The sequence below is a fragment of the Ctenopharyngodon idella genome, chromosome 4, assembly GCF_019924925.1.
Source record: "Ctenopharyngodon idella isolate HZGC_01 chromosome 4, HZGC01, whole genome shotgun sequence".
Taxonomy (NCBI): domain Eukaryota; kingdom Metazoa; phylum Chordata; class Actinopteri; order Cypriniformes; family Xenocyprididae; genus Ctenopharyngodon; species Ctenopharyngodon idella.
In genome coordinates, this window is record NC_067223.1 from 19,812,819 (window position 1) to 19,829,077 (window position 16,259).

The 16,259-nt window shown below is 37.4% G+C and overlaps 2 protein-coding genes across 5 annotated transcripts in view; one reads left to right on the forward strand and one right to left on the reverse strand.

Annotated features, from left to right (window-relative positions):
* The window catches only part of LOC127510688 (gastrula zinc finger protein XlCGF7.1-like), a 201,910-nt gene that overhangs the window by 138,948 nt on the left and 46,703 nt on the right, over positions 1-16,259 (reverse strand). The window lies entirely within an intron of this gene.
* Positions 7,965-14,911, forward strand: LOC127510573 (lactase/phlorizin hydrolase-like). Its single transcript, XM_051890193.1, has 12 exons — positions 7,965-8,719; positions 8,803-9,448; positions 9,745-11,301; positions 11,498-11,766; positions 11,862-12,152; positions 12,246-12,444; positions 12,562-12,764; positions 12,851-12,957; positions 13,042-13,173; positions 14,003-14,226; positions 14,318-14,552; positions 14,627-14,911. The coding sequence occupies exons 1-11, from the start codon at positions 7,967-7,969 to the stop codon at positions 14,542-14,544; spliced, it is 4,608 nt and encodes a 1,535-aa protein (XP_051746153.1). The 5' UTR covers positions 7,965-7,966; the 3' UTR covers positions 14,545-14,552; positions 14,627-14,911.

Below are 16,259 nucleotides of genomic sequence, written 5' to 3' on the forward strand. Positions count from 1 at the left end.
CTGCCTACCAGAGCTGAGCCAGAAAGATGTATAGCCACACCCAGATGAACGATGCCACGCAGAGACCATTCATCTACAAGTATGTGTGATAAAATGTTTTGGCTGAATAAAAAAAACGCCTTATTTTCTAATTATTACTTTCTTTTGTCTTTTGATGTTTTTTTCCCCCCACTCCATCTAAATTCTCAGAGTTATGGCCTGTGGTCAGAGGTCAGGTTTTTTTTTTAAGCACTAAACCATGTCACTAAGTTTGCTTTCTATACTAGTAAAAACTTTGGTAGCTAGTAGATTCTTGCTTTTACTTTGAACCCCCTGAAATTCTGCCCATTAACCAGATGTCAGGAAATCACCAGCCACACAAAAAAGGGCCAGTAGTGAAAAAAAATTAAATTTAATGAACTATTTCTAAATACTTTTTTCTGCCTTCTCCAGGTGGATACGGTGCAGATAATTCCAACTCTCCACAGTCTTCCTCAAGCTTAAAATTTACAAACATGTATCAAAATAATTCATTCATATTTTTTATATTTTTGTAGGAATTATTTATATATATTGTTGATATTTGTATGTATTTGTGGTATATGTGTACAGAATTTTATACATACAATTAAGGTTTTTTTTTAATATATGTTCTGTTTGACATAGATATAATTATGACAAACATATAACTGCGACTTTTTTGAAGCCTATGGGCAATATTTTAATGATCTAAGCGCATGGTCTGAAGTGCACGGCGCAATCCACTTTTGCTAGTTTAACGATGGGAAAAATGGTCGGTGCGCGGTCTAAAAGGGTTGTACTCTTAATGAGTAATGGGTGTGTTTTGGGCGTAATGTGCAATAAACCAATCAGAGTCTCATCTCCCATTCGCTTTAAAAGCCAGTTGTGCTCTTGACATGGTGGATTTGCTATTTACACGGCGGAATTTGCAAGCAGAAAAACCAACGCTTCTCTAGTGAAGAAACGTACGGAGCCCCGGACATGACATGCAGGAAAAATCGAGGGAACGAAATAGTAAATCGTGCGCACGATTAAATTTTTTTTCTTGCATGTCATGTGCGGGGCTCCATAGAAACGGATCTGCTCGTGCGTGAGGTTAAAGCGTGTGAGCAGACAATCTACGGGACAAGCTAGATTCCACCAAAGCATTTTTATCTTTATGCACACAATAATAACAATTTACATTGTAATCCTTTTATTTTTAATATTTGGCATGTTTGTGTGCTGCTGTGTTTGTGTAATAAGCAGAGTGTACGCATGTTGTGCACCCGTATATTACTAACGCACTCTTTAAATAACAAAAAATAAATAAATACCACGGCATTGACTTTAGAGCAGGTTTCAGTTGGTCAATGGCGCAGTCTATTTCAGTCACCTCAAAATAGCAACACGCCAACAATGCACCTGAACACACCTCGTTTTCAGACCAGCACGCCCATGGGCACACAAATGACTATAGAATAACACAAGACACGTCACTACTATTGTTTTGAATGGGAGAAAGTGCAATGCGCAATATGGCGGAATAATCCCGCCTTCTAAATAAGAGCCAATCACCGATTGGTAAAGTCATCGCGTCACTGCAGCTGCCGTTAGAAGCTCCGGTTCCTATAGAAACAGTCAGACGCGTGCCTCCGAAATGAGGCACAAGAGACGCGCATTTAGGATTGCGCATGCGCATTAGCTTGATCCAGCTAGAATAATTCAGTTTTTTTGTCATGATTCAAGCGTTTAGAATCAAAATTTATGAGACAGTTGTTGTTAGATTTCATTGGTGATTTCAAATATGAAATTTAATCGAAAGCTTGGTAAACAGCTTTGGAGAATTTGACGTTTCCCCATTCAAAGAGATAGGAGCTGCACTTGAATGCCCGAGAGGCGTTTCAAAGATGGCCGCCGAGTGAAATGACTTGTCTTAAAGGGACTTTGCTGATACTAGCTTCGTCCCAATTCAGAGGTTGCATCCTTCAAAGCCAGCAAATCTAGCCTACGGAGTATTGTTCTTGTCGCTTAGCAACTGTGAAAGCTGCAGTTGATGAGTGGCAATAATGTTTGTACTGGACTTTTTCGAAAGTTATATTCAACTGTCTAAAAAAAACAAAACAGGGTTCACATCCTGTCTAAATATGTTCACCATGGTCCATTTCTGTATATAATAAAGAGTGTAACCTATATAAAATCGCATCTTAGTAAGATATATGTAAACATTTGAACTGCTTTAAATGTTTGTTTGTTTGTTTTTTTACATTTGTATGATATTTTTACATATGATATTTGAGTACTTTGAAACCCAAAATTTACATTTAAATGTGTAATTTGGCAGTTTATCTCAAAAAAATTGGGAATTGGGACGCAGCTACTGAAATGGAACATCTCCTGTTACTGACATGTCCTTGAAATGAGGGAACAAGATGTTACAATCATATTGTGTTACTTATGTTCAAGGTTTTTCATTTATTGCTTGTCAGTTGAAAGATTCTGATGAAAGGACGTTATCAAGTAAACACTTCCATGTTAATGACCTGTAATAAATAAATAAGTGATCCGTAAAATCAATGACGCATTTAAACGCACGTATACAATGCTAATTTGCTGAACTTTCCCTTAAAGTTAGATGCTGAATAATTGTGTTTATGTTCATAAAAAAGTGTTTGTTTGACAAAGTTTAAATTACTGTCAATGTTAAAATATTTACAATCAGTTTGCACATAATGTTATGAATGTTTGCAGCTTGAAAACACCTTGGCTATCTGAAAATGATTACTTTATTAATCATTACCTTATTTTTTCAATAACCAACTTAACTTAAACTGTATATATTTATATATGATGTTTATATTAGTATTTTTAATATTGTGTTTTCATATATTTTTATAATTATTGTTATTAATATTTTTGTGGACCACACAGCATATGTGCAGGATTTTTTCTCTAAGGTGTCATGGCATCATATCACTGATATTACAAATGTACCGGAAAGCTTCATTTTATTTTTTTTTAGTTAAATGTAAACCAGTATAAAAAGTAAAGTTTTAAATATTTATTTGACTTCAACATCTTTACACATTGGAAATAAGAATTTTTCTCATAAAGAGCAGCAGTTACAGTTACTTTGATAGATATCCCTATTTATTTAGTTTTATTGATAGACAACATCTGTTATGTAATTACAAATGGAAGTCAAATCGGGATGCAGAAAGAAGGCAAGCTAGCATATCACACTGTCCCTTATGTGGAAAAATTCTAAATAAATCCACCGTATTTTGCCAGTAAAATAAAAGTAACTAATCAAAAAGAAGTATGAAATGCCGTATCACTGGTCTCTGCTAGATGGATGCTTGTGGAACGTTTTATTTAGGTTTCTAAATAACATATTCTGTCCTTTTGAATAGTAGATCTCTGTCCTTCTCTCTTCCTTTCACTTATGTTTTATGTTAACACTTAGATTTTTATGATGGTTATAGATAGTAATAGATTTCCTGTCAATGCAAAAAAAAATATATTATTAAAGGATTAGTTCACTTTCAAATAAAAATTTCCTGATAATTTACTCACCCCCATGTCATCCAAGATGTTTATGTCTTTCTTTATTCAGTCGAAAAGAAATTAAGGTTTTTGAGGAAAACATTCCAGGATTATTCTCCTTATAGTGGACTTCAATGGACCCCAAACGGTTCAAGTTCAAAATTACAGTTTCAAAGGGCTTTAAACAATACCAGACGAGGAATAAGTGTCTTATCTAGTCATTTTCTAAAAAAAAAAAAAAAAATGTATATGCTTTATAAACACAATTGATCGCCTTGCAAGTGCTTGCGCCAGACCGCCTTCTGTATTCTTCAAAAAGCTTACGCTGTATGTCCTTCCCTATTCAACTTACGGAACTAAGGCAGTACCAGTTCCGTTTTCCATAATTTGAATACGGAAGGCAGTCTGGCGGAAGCTAGATAATTGACTTCATATCTTGTTAAATATGGATGTTTTTCTTACGCAAGTGCATCGCTTCGCTTCAGAAGGCCTTTATTTTCCCCCCCGGAGCCGTGTGAAATATGTTTATGATGGATGGATGTGGATGGAGACACTTTCTTCAGCTCATACTCGTGGGTCCCGTTCACTGCCATTATAAAGCTCAGATGCGTCAGGATATTTATTAATATTTCTTCGATTATGTTCCTCAGAGAAAAGAAAGTCATATAAGTCATATAATTTTATTATATATTTTCCATGTGTTAATTTTAAATCTAAAGTATGATTTACATCAATGAGTGTGTTCTGACACGTGTTGTCTAACTCCCAAATTTTAGAAACATTCTAAACTCTATTGGGAGTCCAGTAGTGTTTAGAAAGTTTCTAAATGCCAATATCAATGCATCTTTTTCATTATCTTCATGAATATTAAAATGCCCAAACAATTAAGAGTTTATCTGCAGCCAGGACTATCTCTGAAAATCAATACATTTTTTAATAAAGTCTTTTTAGCAACTGAGAGCTTCATGGGAAAATCTGCCACAATGCATCCTATTAATCCATCCACTAACCACTCTAGTACAAGGTACTTGAATATTGATTTTACAATATAAGGTTTGTTAGATAAGAATTAATATCTGCTATCTGCTATCTTTTATCTCCCTTTTGTGTTTGATAGGCATAACTTACGGACGTCACAATTACTTAAGAAATTTGTTTCACAACAAGTTTAGCACAAATGAAAAGGATGGATTTCATTCAAATTTATGCAGTAGATGTTTAAGTGAGGACAAAAAAAAAAAAAATGTTTATGAGACTTGTTTTAAAGGGTTAGTTCACCCCAAAATGAAAATTATGTCATTAATTACTCACTCTCATGTCTTTCCAAAATTTGTAAGATTTTGTTCATCTTCGGAACAAGATTTATTAAAATCTGAGAGATTTCTGTCTCTCTATTGACTGCCTTTGCAACAAACATTTTGATGCTTCAAAAAGTTCATAAAGAGATCGGAAAACAAACTAATCCAATGAGTCAAGCAGTTTAGTCCAAATTTTCTGTTATCTACATGTGAGTAAAAGCCTAAATTAAATCTATTCATCATAAAAAAGCGATCTAGTCCCTTCAGAAATTTTAGACTAAACAGCTTGATTCATAAGGATTAGTTTTCCGATCTCCTTATGAACTTTTTGAAGTGTCAAAGTGGTCGTTGCAAAGGCAGTCAATGGAGGGACAGACATCTCTTCGATTTCATCAAAAAGATCTTCATTTCCAAAGATGAAAGAAAGTCTTACAAGTTTGTATCAACATGAGGGTGAGTAATTAATAACAGAATTTTCATTTTGGGGTAAACTAACACTGTTCATTGTAAACCCAGTGTTTTTTTAAAGGGATAACTAATCTTATTCCAGAGTATAAAAACTTGACATTTGGCTCGTTTTGTTTGATTAAAATGAACCCTGGGGCCTCATTTATAAAATGTTCTGCAGAAACCATCCTAAATTTGATCTTACGATAATTTCTCAGATGTGCATACGTGTGATTTATAGAATGAACGTACACACAGAAAACGAGCGTACGCCTCTCTTTCAGATGTGAAATCTATAAATCGCAAATAATCTTGAACTTGCGCACAGCTGAATGGTTTCAGTTCCCCGCGTTGTAAACAACACCTAATTAATGTCATTTACATATAAAAGATCAACAGTCATCGTCCAAATCCTTAGCGAGCTGCAAGAATAGCTTAGTTTTCTAAAAACCTACAGTGATCTGACAATGAAAAGTGTGTACATCTGCTCAGACCCTGACGTGGCTTTAAGCACTTTTCCACGTCAAAGACCGTTTTTATAAATATGAGCGTTGGCGTGGATTTAAGCGTACACACACTCTTGTTACGTGACGTGTATATGAGGCCTCAAGGACGAAGGAGAATACGTGGAGTAATATTTAATAACAGAAACAGGCAGGAACTCAATATACACAACTAAACATCAATGAGAACGGACAAGGAATGAGGGAGAACACAGGGTATATATACACAAGTGGCAAACAAAGGGAACTCAACAAGATAATTAACAGGACACAGGTGAACAAAATGACTAATTAAACAGAATGGGGGAAAACTAGGTCACAGAAAACACAAGACATGTGACAACTCTAAGATCAAATCTGTGCGTACGCATGCTTTATAAATGAGGCCCCTGGTGCGATTGCTCTGTTGGTGTGGTTCATTTGAATAAGTGTGAACGCTGCCATCCGAACTAGGGCTGGGCGATTTTTCCGATTAATTTGAATTTAATGTTTTGCCTCGATTTTATTTTATTTTTTTAATAGAGAAATTGCGATTTTGAATAAAAATGTTAGCAAGTGTTACAATTAGACATGTTGACAATACAGCAATGATAACCATATTAGGAGAAGTGGAAGTGATGGTGCCGGCGCGCCAGATTAACCGCTCTCATGTGACGCTCTATGAACGTAGAACACATCACTTCTTAAGTGGCTGTTCATTCAGAAATGCGTTATAAAAATGAGACGCAGGCAGTGGAATGAGGGGGAAAAAAGGCAAAGTTATTAAACGCGAGTTGAGCTTTTTTTTTTTTTTAACTCGACCGCCATGTTTTTAGAAAGCCGTTTCATGGATGAGACGCTGCAAAAGACACAAGTGCAACACCTAAACATGTCTGCCAAACATAAACACAATTGGACAAATAGCGCAATGAATACAAAAACCTGTAAACCTGTTTGATATTTCATGTTTGCATGATGGTGACAGGCTGAAAGCTGCTGTTGTTTTCTGTTTTTACAAAGCATTTGCTGTTAATAGCCTATTACTGGTGTTATTTATTGCTATTGCTTTTTGGCTAAGAAATATTTAGCATTTTCTTATTTCATAGTATTTCTGAGTATATAGAATGTGTTTAAGATAGGTTTGTACAACATTAGTCTTCATATTTCAAGCATATTTCTGCAAAGATATTTAACAAATTGTTTTACATTTACACCATGTTGATCACTTCATGTGTGGTGCACTTGGAATGGAACTTTTTTTTAACCAGATTGTTAATAAAGAGAATGTTACTTAAATCATATTGTAGTTAAGTTTTTAAGTTGACTAGTTAAACAGTAAAAAAAATAAAAAAATAAATCGAAATCATGAATTGGTCAATCCCCAGCCCTAATCCGAACCCTGGTGTACACCAAACAAGTGGACCGAGACCGCTGAAAATTTGGGTCTTCCAAACTAACTCTGGTGCGGTTTGAAAAAAAATATGAACGCAACACAGACCAAAGACATTAAAACAATCCAAAAATGGGACATGAAGTCACAAGATGTGACACTAAAAACGACAGAATACTCACGCGTACCTGTTTTTTCAAATCATATTCGCAATGTTGCCCATCACAGTTCGGTACTGAAGGAACCGCGTCTCTTCACAGCAGATCTTTGTTTATGTTTGTAACGGAGGGATTCTTGTCACTGCTTTGACTCCTTTACACATTTTATAAGATCTTCACGAGTTCATATGTAGGCTAAGCACATACAATGAGTGCATTTATCCCAGCACACAGCATTGTTTTGGATGTTCGGTAAGTTCTGATGCCAAATATATGTAATAAAAGTCAAGCAATCAGGTTGTGAACATATCCCTATGCCTTTAGGTTTGGTATCTTTAGGTTCCGTGCTAAAAAGTCAGTGTAAATGCTAAGCGGGCCAGGACTATTTTTTGGGGGGGAGGGTTTGGACCAAACAAACCAAGCAAACTGAATTACAAGTGTGAACACACCTTTAATGACAGCCATAAACTGTATCACTAGTTGGATTAAAGTTAAACTGCATGATTGTATAACTGATACGACTGTATAATTGATAGTCTTGTATAACTGCATAACTGATTGTGTAACCGACACCCTTGTATAACTGATTGTATAACTATTGTATAACCGACAACAGTGGTGGTTATAAAGAGCTTTCCACACTCTTCCCCTCTTGCAACTGTCATCATGAAGGTTGTAGAGGCATTTCTTTCTCTTAGCTTGTTGGCTGTTCTTTGGAGCTCCAGTAATGCAAAGCAAAGGAAGTTCAGGAATCCTGTCCAACAGATATCAGCTTCTGCAATCTCATACCAGAAGGTCTGGGAGAAATTCAAAAGTCAAACTGAAGCTGAGCGTGATGAGTTTCTGAGTGGCTCATTCCCAGTTGATTTTGAATGGTCTATCTCCAGTGAGAGTTTCAAAGTGGAGGGTGGATGGGCTGAAGATGGGAAGGGTGAGACCATATGGGATCGTTTTAGCCATGAGGGTCATGTCTTTCAGAACCAGACCACTGATTTGGCCTGTGATAGTTATCATAAGGTGGACTATGATGTGTATGTGCTTAGGGGCATGATGGTACCTAATTATCAGTTCTCAATTTCCTGGGCTCGCATTTTCCCCACTGGACGGAAAGAAAGTTTGGTTGACGAGGGGGTTGCTTATTATGACAAGATGATTAACACACTTCTAGAATCAGGCATTGAGCCCACTGTTACCCTGCATCATTGGGACCTTCCCCAAGCTCTGCAGGACTCAGGAGGCTGGAATGACGACTCTATTGTGGAAGCTTTCAAAGAATTTTCTGACTTTTGCTTTTCTCATTATGGAGACAGAGTCAAAACATGGATCACTTTCGGCAACCCTTGGGCAGTGAGCAACTTGGGGTATGGAACAGGGGAACATCCCCCACGTATAAAGAGCCCAATAATAGCCTCTTACAAGGTGTGTTTGTCATTCAGAAAAAGTACCATCTATTTTATGATTTTAGAAAGAGTACATTGACAATGTTTTGCTTGTTTTTGCAGGTGACGCACAATATTCTGAGATCGCATGCTGAAGCCTGGCATATTTATAATGATAATTACAGGAAACTGTACAATGGAAAAGTGGGCATTGCTCTTAACTCCGATTGGGCAGAGCCAAAAAATCCCTTAAGTAATCAGGATGTAGCAGCAGCTGAGCGCTATCTGAACTTCATGCTGGGCTGGTTTGCTCACCCTATATTTGTAGATGGAGACTATCCTGCCGTGCTGAGGCAACAAATAGAGAAAAAGAAAAGTGCCTGTGGTGTAGAGCTGGCACGACTCCCTGTCTTCACTGAGGCTGAGAAAAAAAGAATCCGAGGCACAGCTGATTTCTTCGGACTTAACCACCACACTTCCCGACTGATTAGTGAGAGCTTGGGTAGATGTGATGCTGGGCCCAATAATGTTGGAGACTTTGAGGCTTTTACTGACCCCACATGGCCCTCCACAGTTTCTGACCAGATCCAGTCTGTTCCGTGGGGGCTTCGGCGGTTATTGAACTACATCTTTTTAGAGTACACATCCATCACAAAGGTGCCCATCTATATCACAGGAAATGGAATGCCAACTGAGATCTATGGTGATGTGTTCAATGACAATCAGCGTGTGGACTATCTCAAAGCTTACATTAATGAAGCAATGAAAGGTAAGTATTTTAACTTAAAACTTTGATTATATTAATATTTTTAGTGATAACAGTTCAGTCTGTGTGAAATCAGTGAGTTGGTGACCTAAATCCTTGGAAATTATGAATTGTAATATGAAAATGTTAGACATAATTTTACGAACCTTAGATTTAGGTCACCAACAACGTCAGATCTGACACAGACTGACCTTAAAACAATCTTCTACCAATATAACAAAACCCTTGCCAAACCTTAACATCAGACTATATATAGTTATACAAGATCACTATCTACTAACTACTTCTTTCTACTACAGCTGTGCATTTGGATGGTGTTGTCATCCAGAGATTTACAGTCCAGTCTCTTATGGATGGTTTTGAGGGTCCTCAAGGCTACACTCATCGATTTGGATTGCACTATGTGAACTTTGATGATCCTGACAGGCCAAGAGTCCCCAAAGCATCAGCATATTACTATTCAAAAGTGATTGAGAGTAATGGATTTGCTGAGACTGCAGCAAGCTCTAAGGTGCAAATCTATGGAAATAAAATTGAGAGCACAAAACTTCCTAGTCTGCCACCATCTGAAGTTCCTTCAAAATCCAAGGTTGTTTGGCAAAAGTTCTCCCCTCAGACCAAGTTTGAGAGACAGCTTTATCACTATGGAACATTTTCAGAGGGATTCCAATGGGGCGTTTCATCTTCAGCGTATCAAGTTGAAGGTGGCTGGAATGCAGATGGAAAAGGACCAAGTGTTTGGGATACTTTCACTCAACAACCTGGTGCTATCCCGAACAATGAAAACGGTAATGTTGCATGTGACAGCTACAATAAAATAGCCGAGGACCTATACATGTTGAGAGCCCTTAAAGTGGAGACTTATAGATTCTCCTTGGCATGGTCTCGAATTTTTCCTAGTGGCCGTAAATCTTCTCTTAACCAGAAAGGAGTGGACTACTACAACAGGCTCATTGATGGTCTCCTGGCAAACAATATCACACCCATGGTGACTCTCTACCATTGGGACCTGCCACAGGCTTTACAGAACATCAATGGTTGGGACAACCCCGAATTGATTAACATATTCAATGAATATTGTGACTTCTGTTATGCAACATTTGGAGACAGGGTGAAGTTTTGGATCACATTTAATGAACCCCAGACAATTGCATGGTCTGGATATGGCCTAGGTCAGATTCCACCTAACGTGCAGCAACCAGGAGATGCTCCATACAGGATTGCACACAACCTTCTGAAAGCTCATGCACAAGCATATCACACCTATGATGAGAAATACAGGGCATCTCAAGGAGGTCTTGTATCCATTAGTCTAAATGCTGAATGGGCAGAACCCCTGGACGTCAACATCCCTCGAGAGGTGGTGGCAGCTGATCGAGCCCTTCAGTTCCAACTAGGCTGGTTTGCACATCCTATATTTAAAAATGGCGACTACCCTGAAGCCATGAAGTTGCAGGTTAGCGACAAGAGCGAACTTCAAGGCTTGAAAGAATCCCGCTTGCCTTCTTTTACTGATGAAGAAAAAGCCTTTATCCAAGGAACAGCTGATGTATTCTGCATTAACACATACACAACCAAAGTTGTGCGCCATGTGACCAGCACACTTGAAGTTGTGTCTTATCTGACTGACCAGGATGTTGAGAAGGACTTTCCAGAAGGCTCTGAAAATACCGCTGTTTCTGACCAGAAAGCTGTTTCTTATGGACTCAGGAGACTTCTGAACTGGTTAAAGGAAGAGTATGGAGACCCTGAGATTTATATAACAGGAAATGGTGTGGCTACAGGCCCGGCCATGACGGTTGATGACACTGAACGAATATTCTTTCTTAAGACTTATGTTGATGAGGCTCTTAAAGGTATGTTAACAATTGTTCTTATTCACTGACAGTGCGTACACAATGTGTATTTGTCTGTGAAGTATTCTTATAAATGTTTTTAAGTACAAATTATAATTTATCAATAAACTTGCACTAAAATTTTGAGTCAACTATATGAAAAAATTATATTACAAAAAAAGTACATTTAACACATTTACATGTATTGTCTTTTTAGCGCACAATCTGGACGGAGTACGTATTAAGGGTTATATTGCTAGCTCTCTGATGGACTCTTTTGAGTGGCTAAATGGCTACTATCCTAGCTATGGACTTCACCATGTGAACTTTGGTCTCTCAAGTCGCCCAAGAACTCCAAAGCGCTCAGCTCACCTCTTATTTGATATAATAAAAAATAATGGCTTTCCAATGCCAAAGGAGGAAGAAATGTTATACGCACAATTCCCAGAGGGATTTATGTGGAGCACAGCAACAGCTGCATATCAGGTACAATCCTTTTTTTTTGCCATATTTATGTATTTTTTTAATCATATATTTGCTTAAAAATGATGTTTGTTTCATGTTATGCTCTAACACCACAGATAGAGGGCGCCTGGAGAACAGATGGAAAAGGTCTCAGTATTTGGGATAAATATGCACACACTCCTTCAAAAATGTCTAATAATGACAACGGTGACATTGCCTGTGACAGCTACAACAGGATCGCTGACGATATCGATATTATCAAAAAACTGAAGGTCGGCCACTACCGATTGTCTGTTTCATGGCCCAGAATTTTGCCAGATGGAACAACCAGGAAAATTAATGAAGCTGGACTCAACTACTATAATAGGCTTGTAGATGCACTCGTGGCAGCCGATATCCAGCCACAGGTAGACTATTTTTGAAATAATTTGCATCCCCCCTGGTAACCTAAATGATTTTGACCAAATTCTGACAGTCTATGAATCATTTTGATCTGGCAGGTGACCTTGTACCACTGGGATCTCCCACAAGCACTCCAGGATGTTGGTGGCTGGGAGAATGAGACCGTTGTCGAAAGGTTCAGAGACTTTGCTGATGTTGTATTTAACAGTCTGGGGGACAGAGTAAAGTTCTGGATCACTTTAAATGAACCCCTCAATGCTGCCTTGGCAGGATATGGCTATGGAAATGCAGCACCAGGTATCGTTCGCCTTTATGCTTTTATTATACACTAATATTGGTAGGCTAAATCATATTTTACAAAAATGATCAGTTAATAAAGCAAAATAAGGTTATTGATGGTCTATCTGTGTCTAGGTATAAATTCCAGACCAGCCACTGCACCATATGTTGCGGCACACAACCTCATTAAGGCTCATGCTGAGGCCTGGCATCTGTATAATGACAAGTATCGTGCAAAACAACGTGGCGTTATTAGCATTACTCTAAACTCTGACTGGGGTTATCCAAGAAACCCATACAAACAGGAAGATGTGGATGCTGCCGAGCGTTATGTTCAGGTACAGATCTGCGATTCAACCATTCATTGAACAGTGTGTAACCATGTGCATAAATAAACAATAAGCCACTGCTCTTCTTGAAACAGTTCATGCTGGGTTGGTTTGCTCATCCTGTGTTCAATGGAGATTACCCTGAGGTAATGAAAGACAGAATTCGACAGAGAAGTTTAGCAGCTGGCCGACCTCAGTCAAGGTAATTCATATGTTATCTTGTTTTTGAGCTTTGTTTTCAAAAGTTTCAGTGCTTATAAATTCTTTTACGTTCTTATCTTTTCAGGCTTCCAGAATTTACCCCTGAAGAAGTAGCAAGGATTAAGGGTACTCATGATTACTTTGGATTCAACCACTACACCTCTGTCTTAACCCATTACTTGGACTACAAAGACTACGAGGACTATGATGCAGACCGGTAACCTTTCAGTTTTATTCCGTAGTCATTCTGTTTCAGCTCCAATTTGTTTAAAGGATTAGTCCACTTTCAAATAAAATTTTCCTGATAATTTACTCACCCCCATGTCATCCAAGATGTCAATGTCCTTCTTTCTTCAGTCAAAAAGAAATGAAGGTTTTTGATGAAAACATTCCAGGATTATTCTCCTTATAGTGGACTTAAATGGCCTCCAAACGGTTGAAGGTCGAAATTACAGTTTCAGTGGAGCTTCAAAGGGCTTTAAACGATACCAGACGAGGAATAAGGGTCTTATCTAGAGAAACGATCGGTCATTTTCGAAAAAAATGTAAATGTATATGCTTTATATAAACAAATGATCGCCTTCCAAGTGCCTCCGCCAAAACCACACTTTTGTATTCTTCAAAAAGCTTACGCTGTATGTCCTACGCCTTCCCTATTCAACTTACGGAAAAAATGGAACTGGCGCTGCGTTCATTCTGTAAGTAGAATAGGGAAGGCGTAGGAGATACAGCGTAAGCTTTTTGAAGAATACGAAAGTGTGGTTTTGGCGGAACCACTTGGAAGGCGATCATATAAGGAGAATAATCCTGGAATATTTTCATCAAAAACCTTAATTTCTTTTCGACTGAAGAAAGAAAGACATGAACATCTTGGATGACATGGGGGTGAGTAAATTATCAGGAAAATTTTATTTGAAAGTGAACTAATCCTTTAAAGGGGACCTATTATGCCCCATTGTAATAGAAGTCTCAGATATCCCCAGAATTTTCATTTTACAGTGAAACTTAATAAAATAAATAAAAAATTATGTTGCCATCTATTCCAGGGGTGTAGGAGTTCAGTCAGATCGTACATGGCTGGAATCTGGATCTTTCTGGTTGAAAGTAATTCCTGGGGGATTCCGAAAAATTCTGAAGTTTATTAAAGACGAATATGGAAACCCTCCACTTTACGTTACAGAGAATGGTTTATCAGAACGAGGGCCAATAGATCTGAATGACGTCCACCGTATCCACTACTATAATACCTATATCAATCAGGCCCTGAAAGGTAAAACGATTGAAAAGGACAGCATTAAACAATAGATTTCTGTGATGCATTTCCTTGCCTTTTTTAATATTATTGTTTGTTTTCATTTTAGCGTGTTTGCTGGATGGTGTGGACCTCCGTGGCTACACTGCCTGGTCACTAATGGACAATGTGGAATGGGGGGCAGGTTTTGAAGAAAGATTTGGCTTTTTCTATGTAAATCGATCAGATCCCGCTTTACCGCGCATTCCCAAGGAATCTGTCTGGCACTATGCTAAAATAGTTACCTGCAATGGATTCCTAAGACCAGGAGAAAGTCATGAATGTCAAGCTCGTTAAACCTGAAGGTACAATATCTGTCTATCTGTCTATCTATCTATCTATCTATATCTATCTAAACTGACTCCTTTCTGGTTTACAGCGACTCTGGGTTAGGAAGTGCCATGCTGATTCAAGAATCAAAAACGTCCAGTAGAGGAACACACTGACTTTGAGGAAACTGACCATTTCTCAACATGAAGATATGAACTAATCATAAACCAATGAAGAGCTATCCATTATTACTATGCATTAACTAACGTTTAGGGGTAAACTAAATCAATCAGGCTCCATAAGAATAAATAAGAAGTACTCTGACTTTGAATTAAACGTGAGTTAATACTGTTATACCTAAGAACTACCACTAATAAACTGAATTTGATCTAAACCATTTTCTGATTTTTATTGTTCATTTATGTTTAGTTATAACTACTTTTCTTCCCGGGACTAGAGAATGTAGGGTTTGTTTCTGGTGAGATGCTCACTAGTAGCATACTATAGGTGCTCTCATGTTCCTACAGTAAAACTGCCATTTTAATCTAAAAAATGTTGACTGCTTTGGTAAACTGTATTTATAATTAAAGACATGTTTGCATGTATGTTGCATTGGGAGTTATATACAGTAATTAACTGTATTTTTATTGTTTAAATGTTTGTTTTAAACATTTAACTTATGGACATGCCCTATTTTACACGTAAATTTGCTTTATGGATGTCTTTACAGGAATGTATATGTTTAATTATGAAAATAAAAAATAAGACTGCAAATAAATTTTAACTTTGGTTTTTGTTTTTTTCAACTGATTCTGCCATGACTTTACTTGAGGGGGCACGCAATTCATTCACTGTTAACTACTTACTAAATTCAGCTCATGATTTATCATAAACTTACTATTAAAAAGCCAGAGAGTGGAGATATGGTATCATCATGGCCTGAGTCTGCATGGACAGTGAACTACTCATCCCAGCAAACGTTCCCCTGACCTTAGTTCATGTTTCTTGTTGATAGTTCATGAGATGTTGATAGTTCAAATAGTGGAACCGGATTTAGTTTACCCCTAAATGTTAATTAATGCATTAACTATCAAAAAACATGTACTAATGTAGTTAAAGGGATAGTTCACCCAAAAAATGAAAATTATCCCATGATTTACTTAGCCTCAAGCCATCCTAGGAGTATATATGACTATCTTCTTTAAGATGAACACAATTGGAGTTATAAAATCTCCTGGCTCTTCCAAGCTTTATATTGGTAATGAATGGCGCTCCTGATTTTGTTGTGTATTTTATGATTAAAACTTTACATTGAACATTGTTACATTGGTGCTGAAAACACAGATGGAAAGAAGAAGAAAAAAAAAACCTCCAGTACAGTTACTGCCACCCATCAACAGCATCTGTAATAGTTGGCAACAGGAATAGTCCTCCGTAGGCTAGACCGGTCTCTCGGATGTAGCCTTTGATATGGGACACAGCTGTAGTTAGCAACAATTTTGTTAATATTGTGACAATAAATTTTGTTAGTTTTATTTTCAAAACAACCAATGGTGGACTTTACGGAAGTACATTCGTTAAGTATTTATGTACAAATGTGAAGTAACACTAAAGAATTATGGTCTTTTATAATATGATGCATTGTTGTACATTAAACGACCCAACAGTATATAAAGTAGTGTACATTTAACAATCTTCAACATATTCAGAAGTAAAATATATGTAGTAGTGCAGCAGTAATA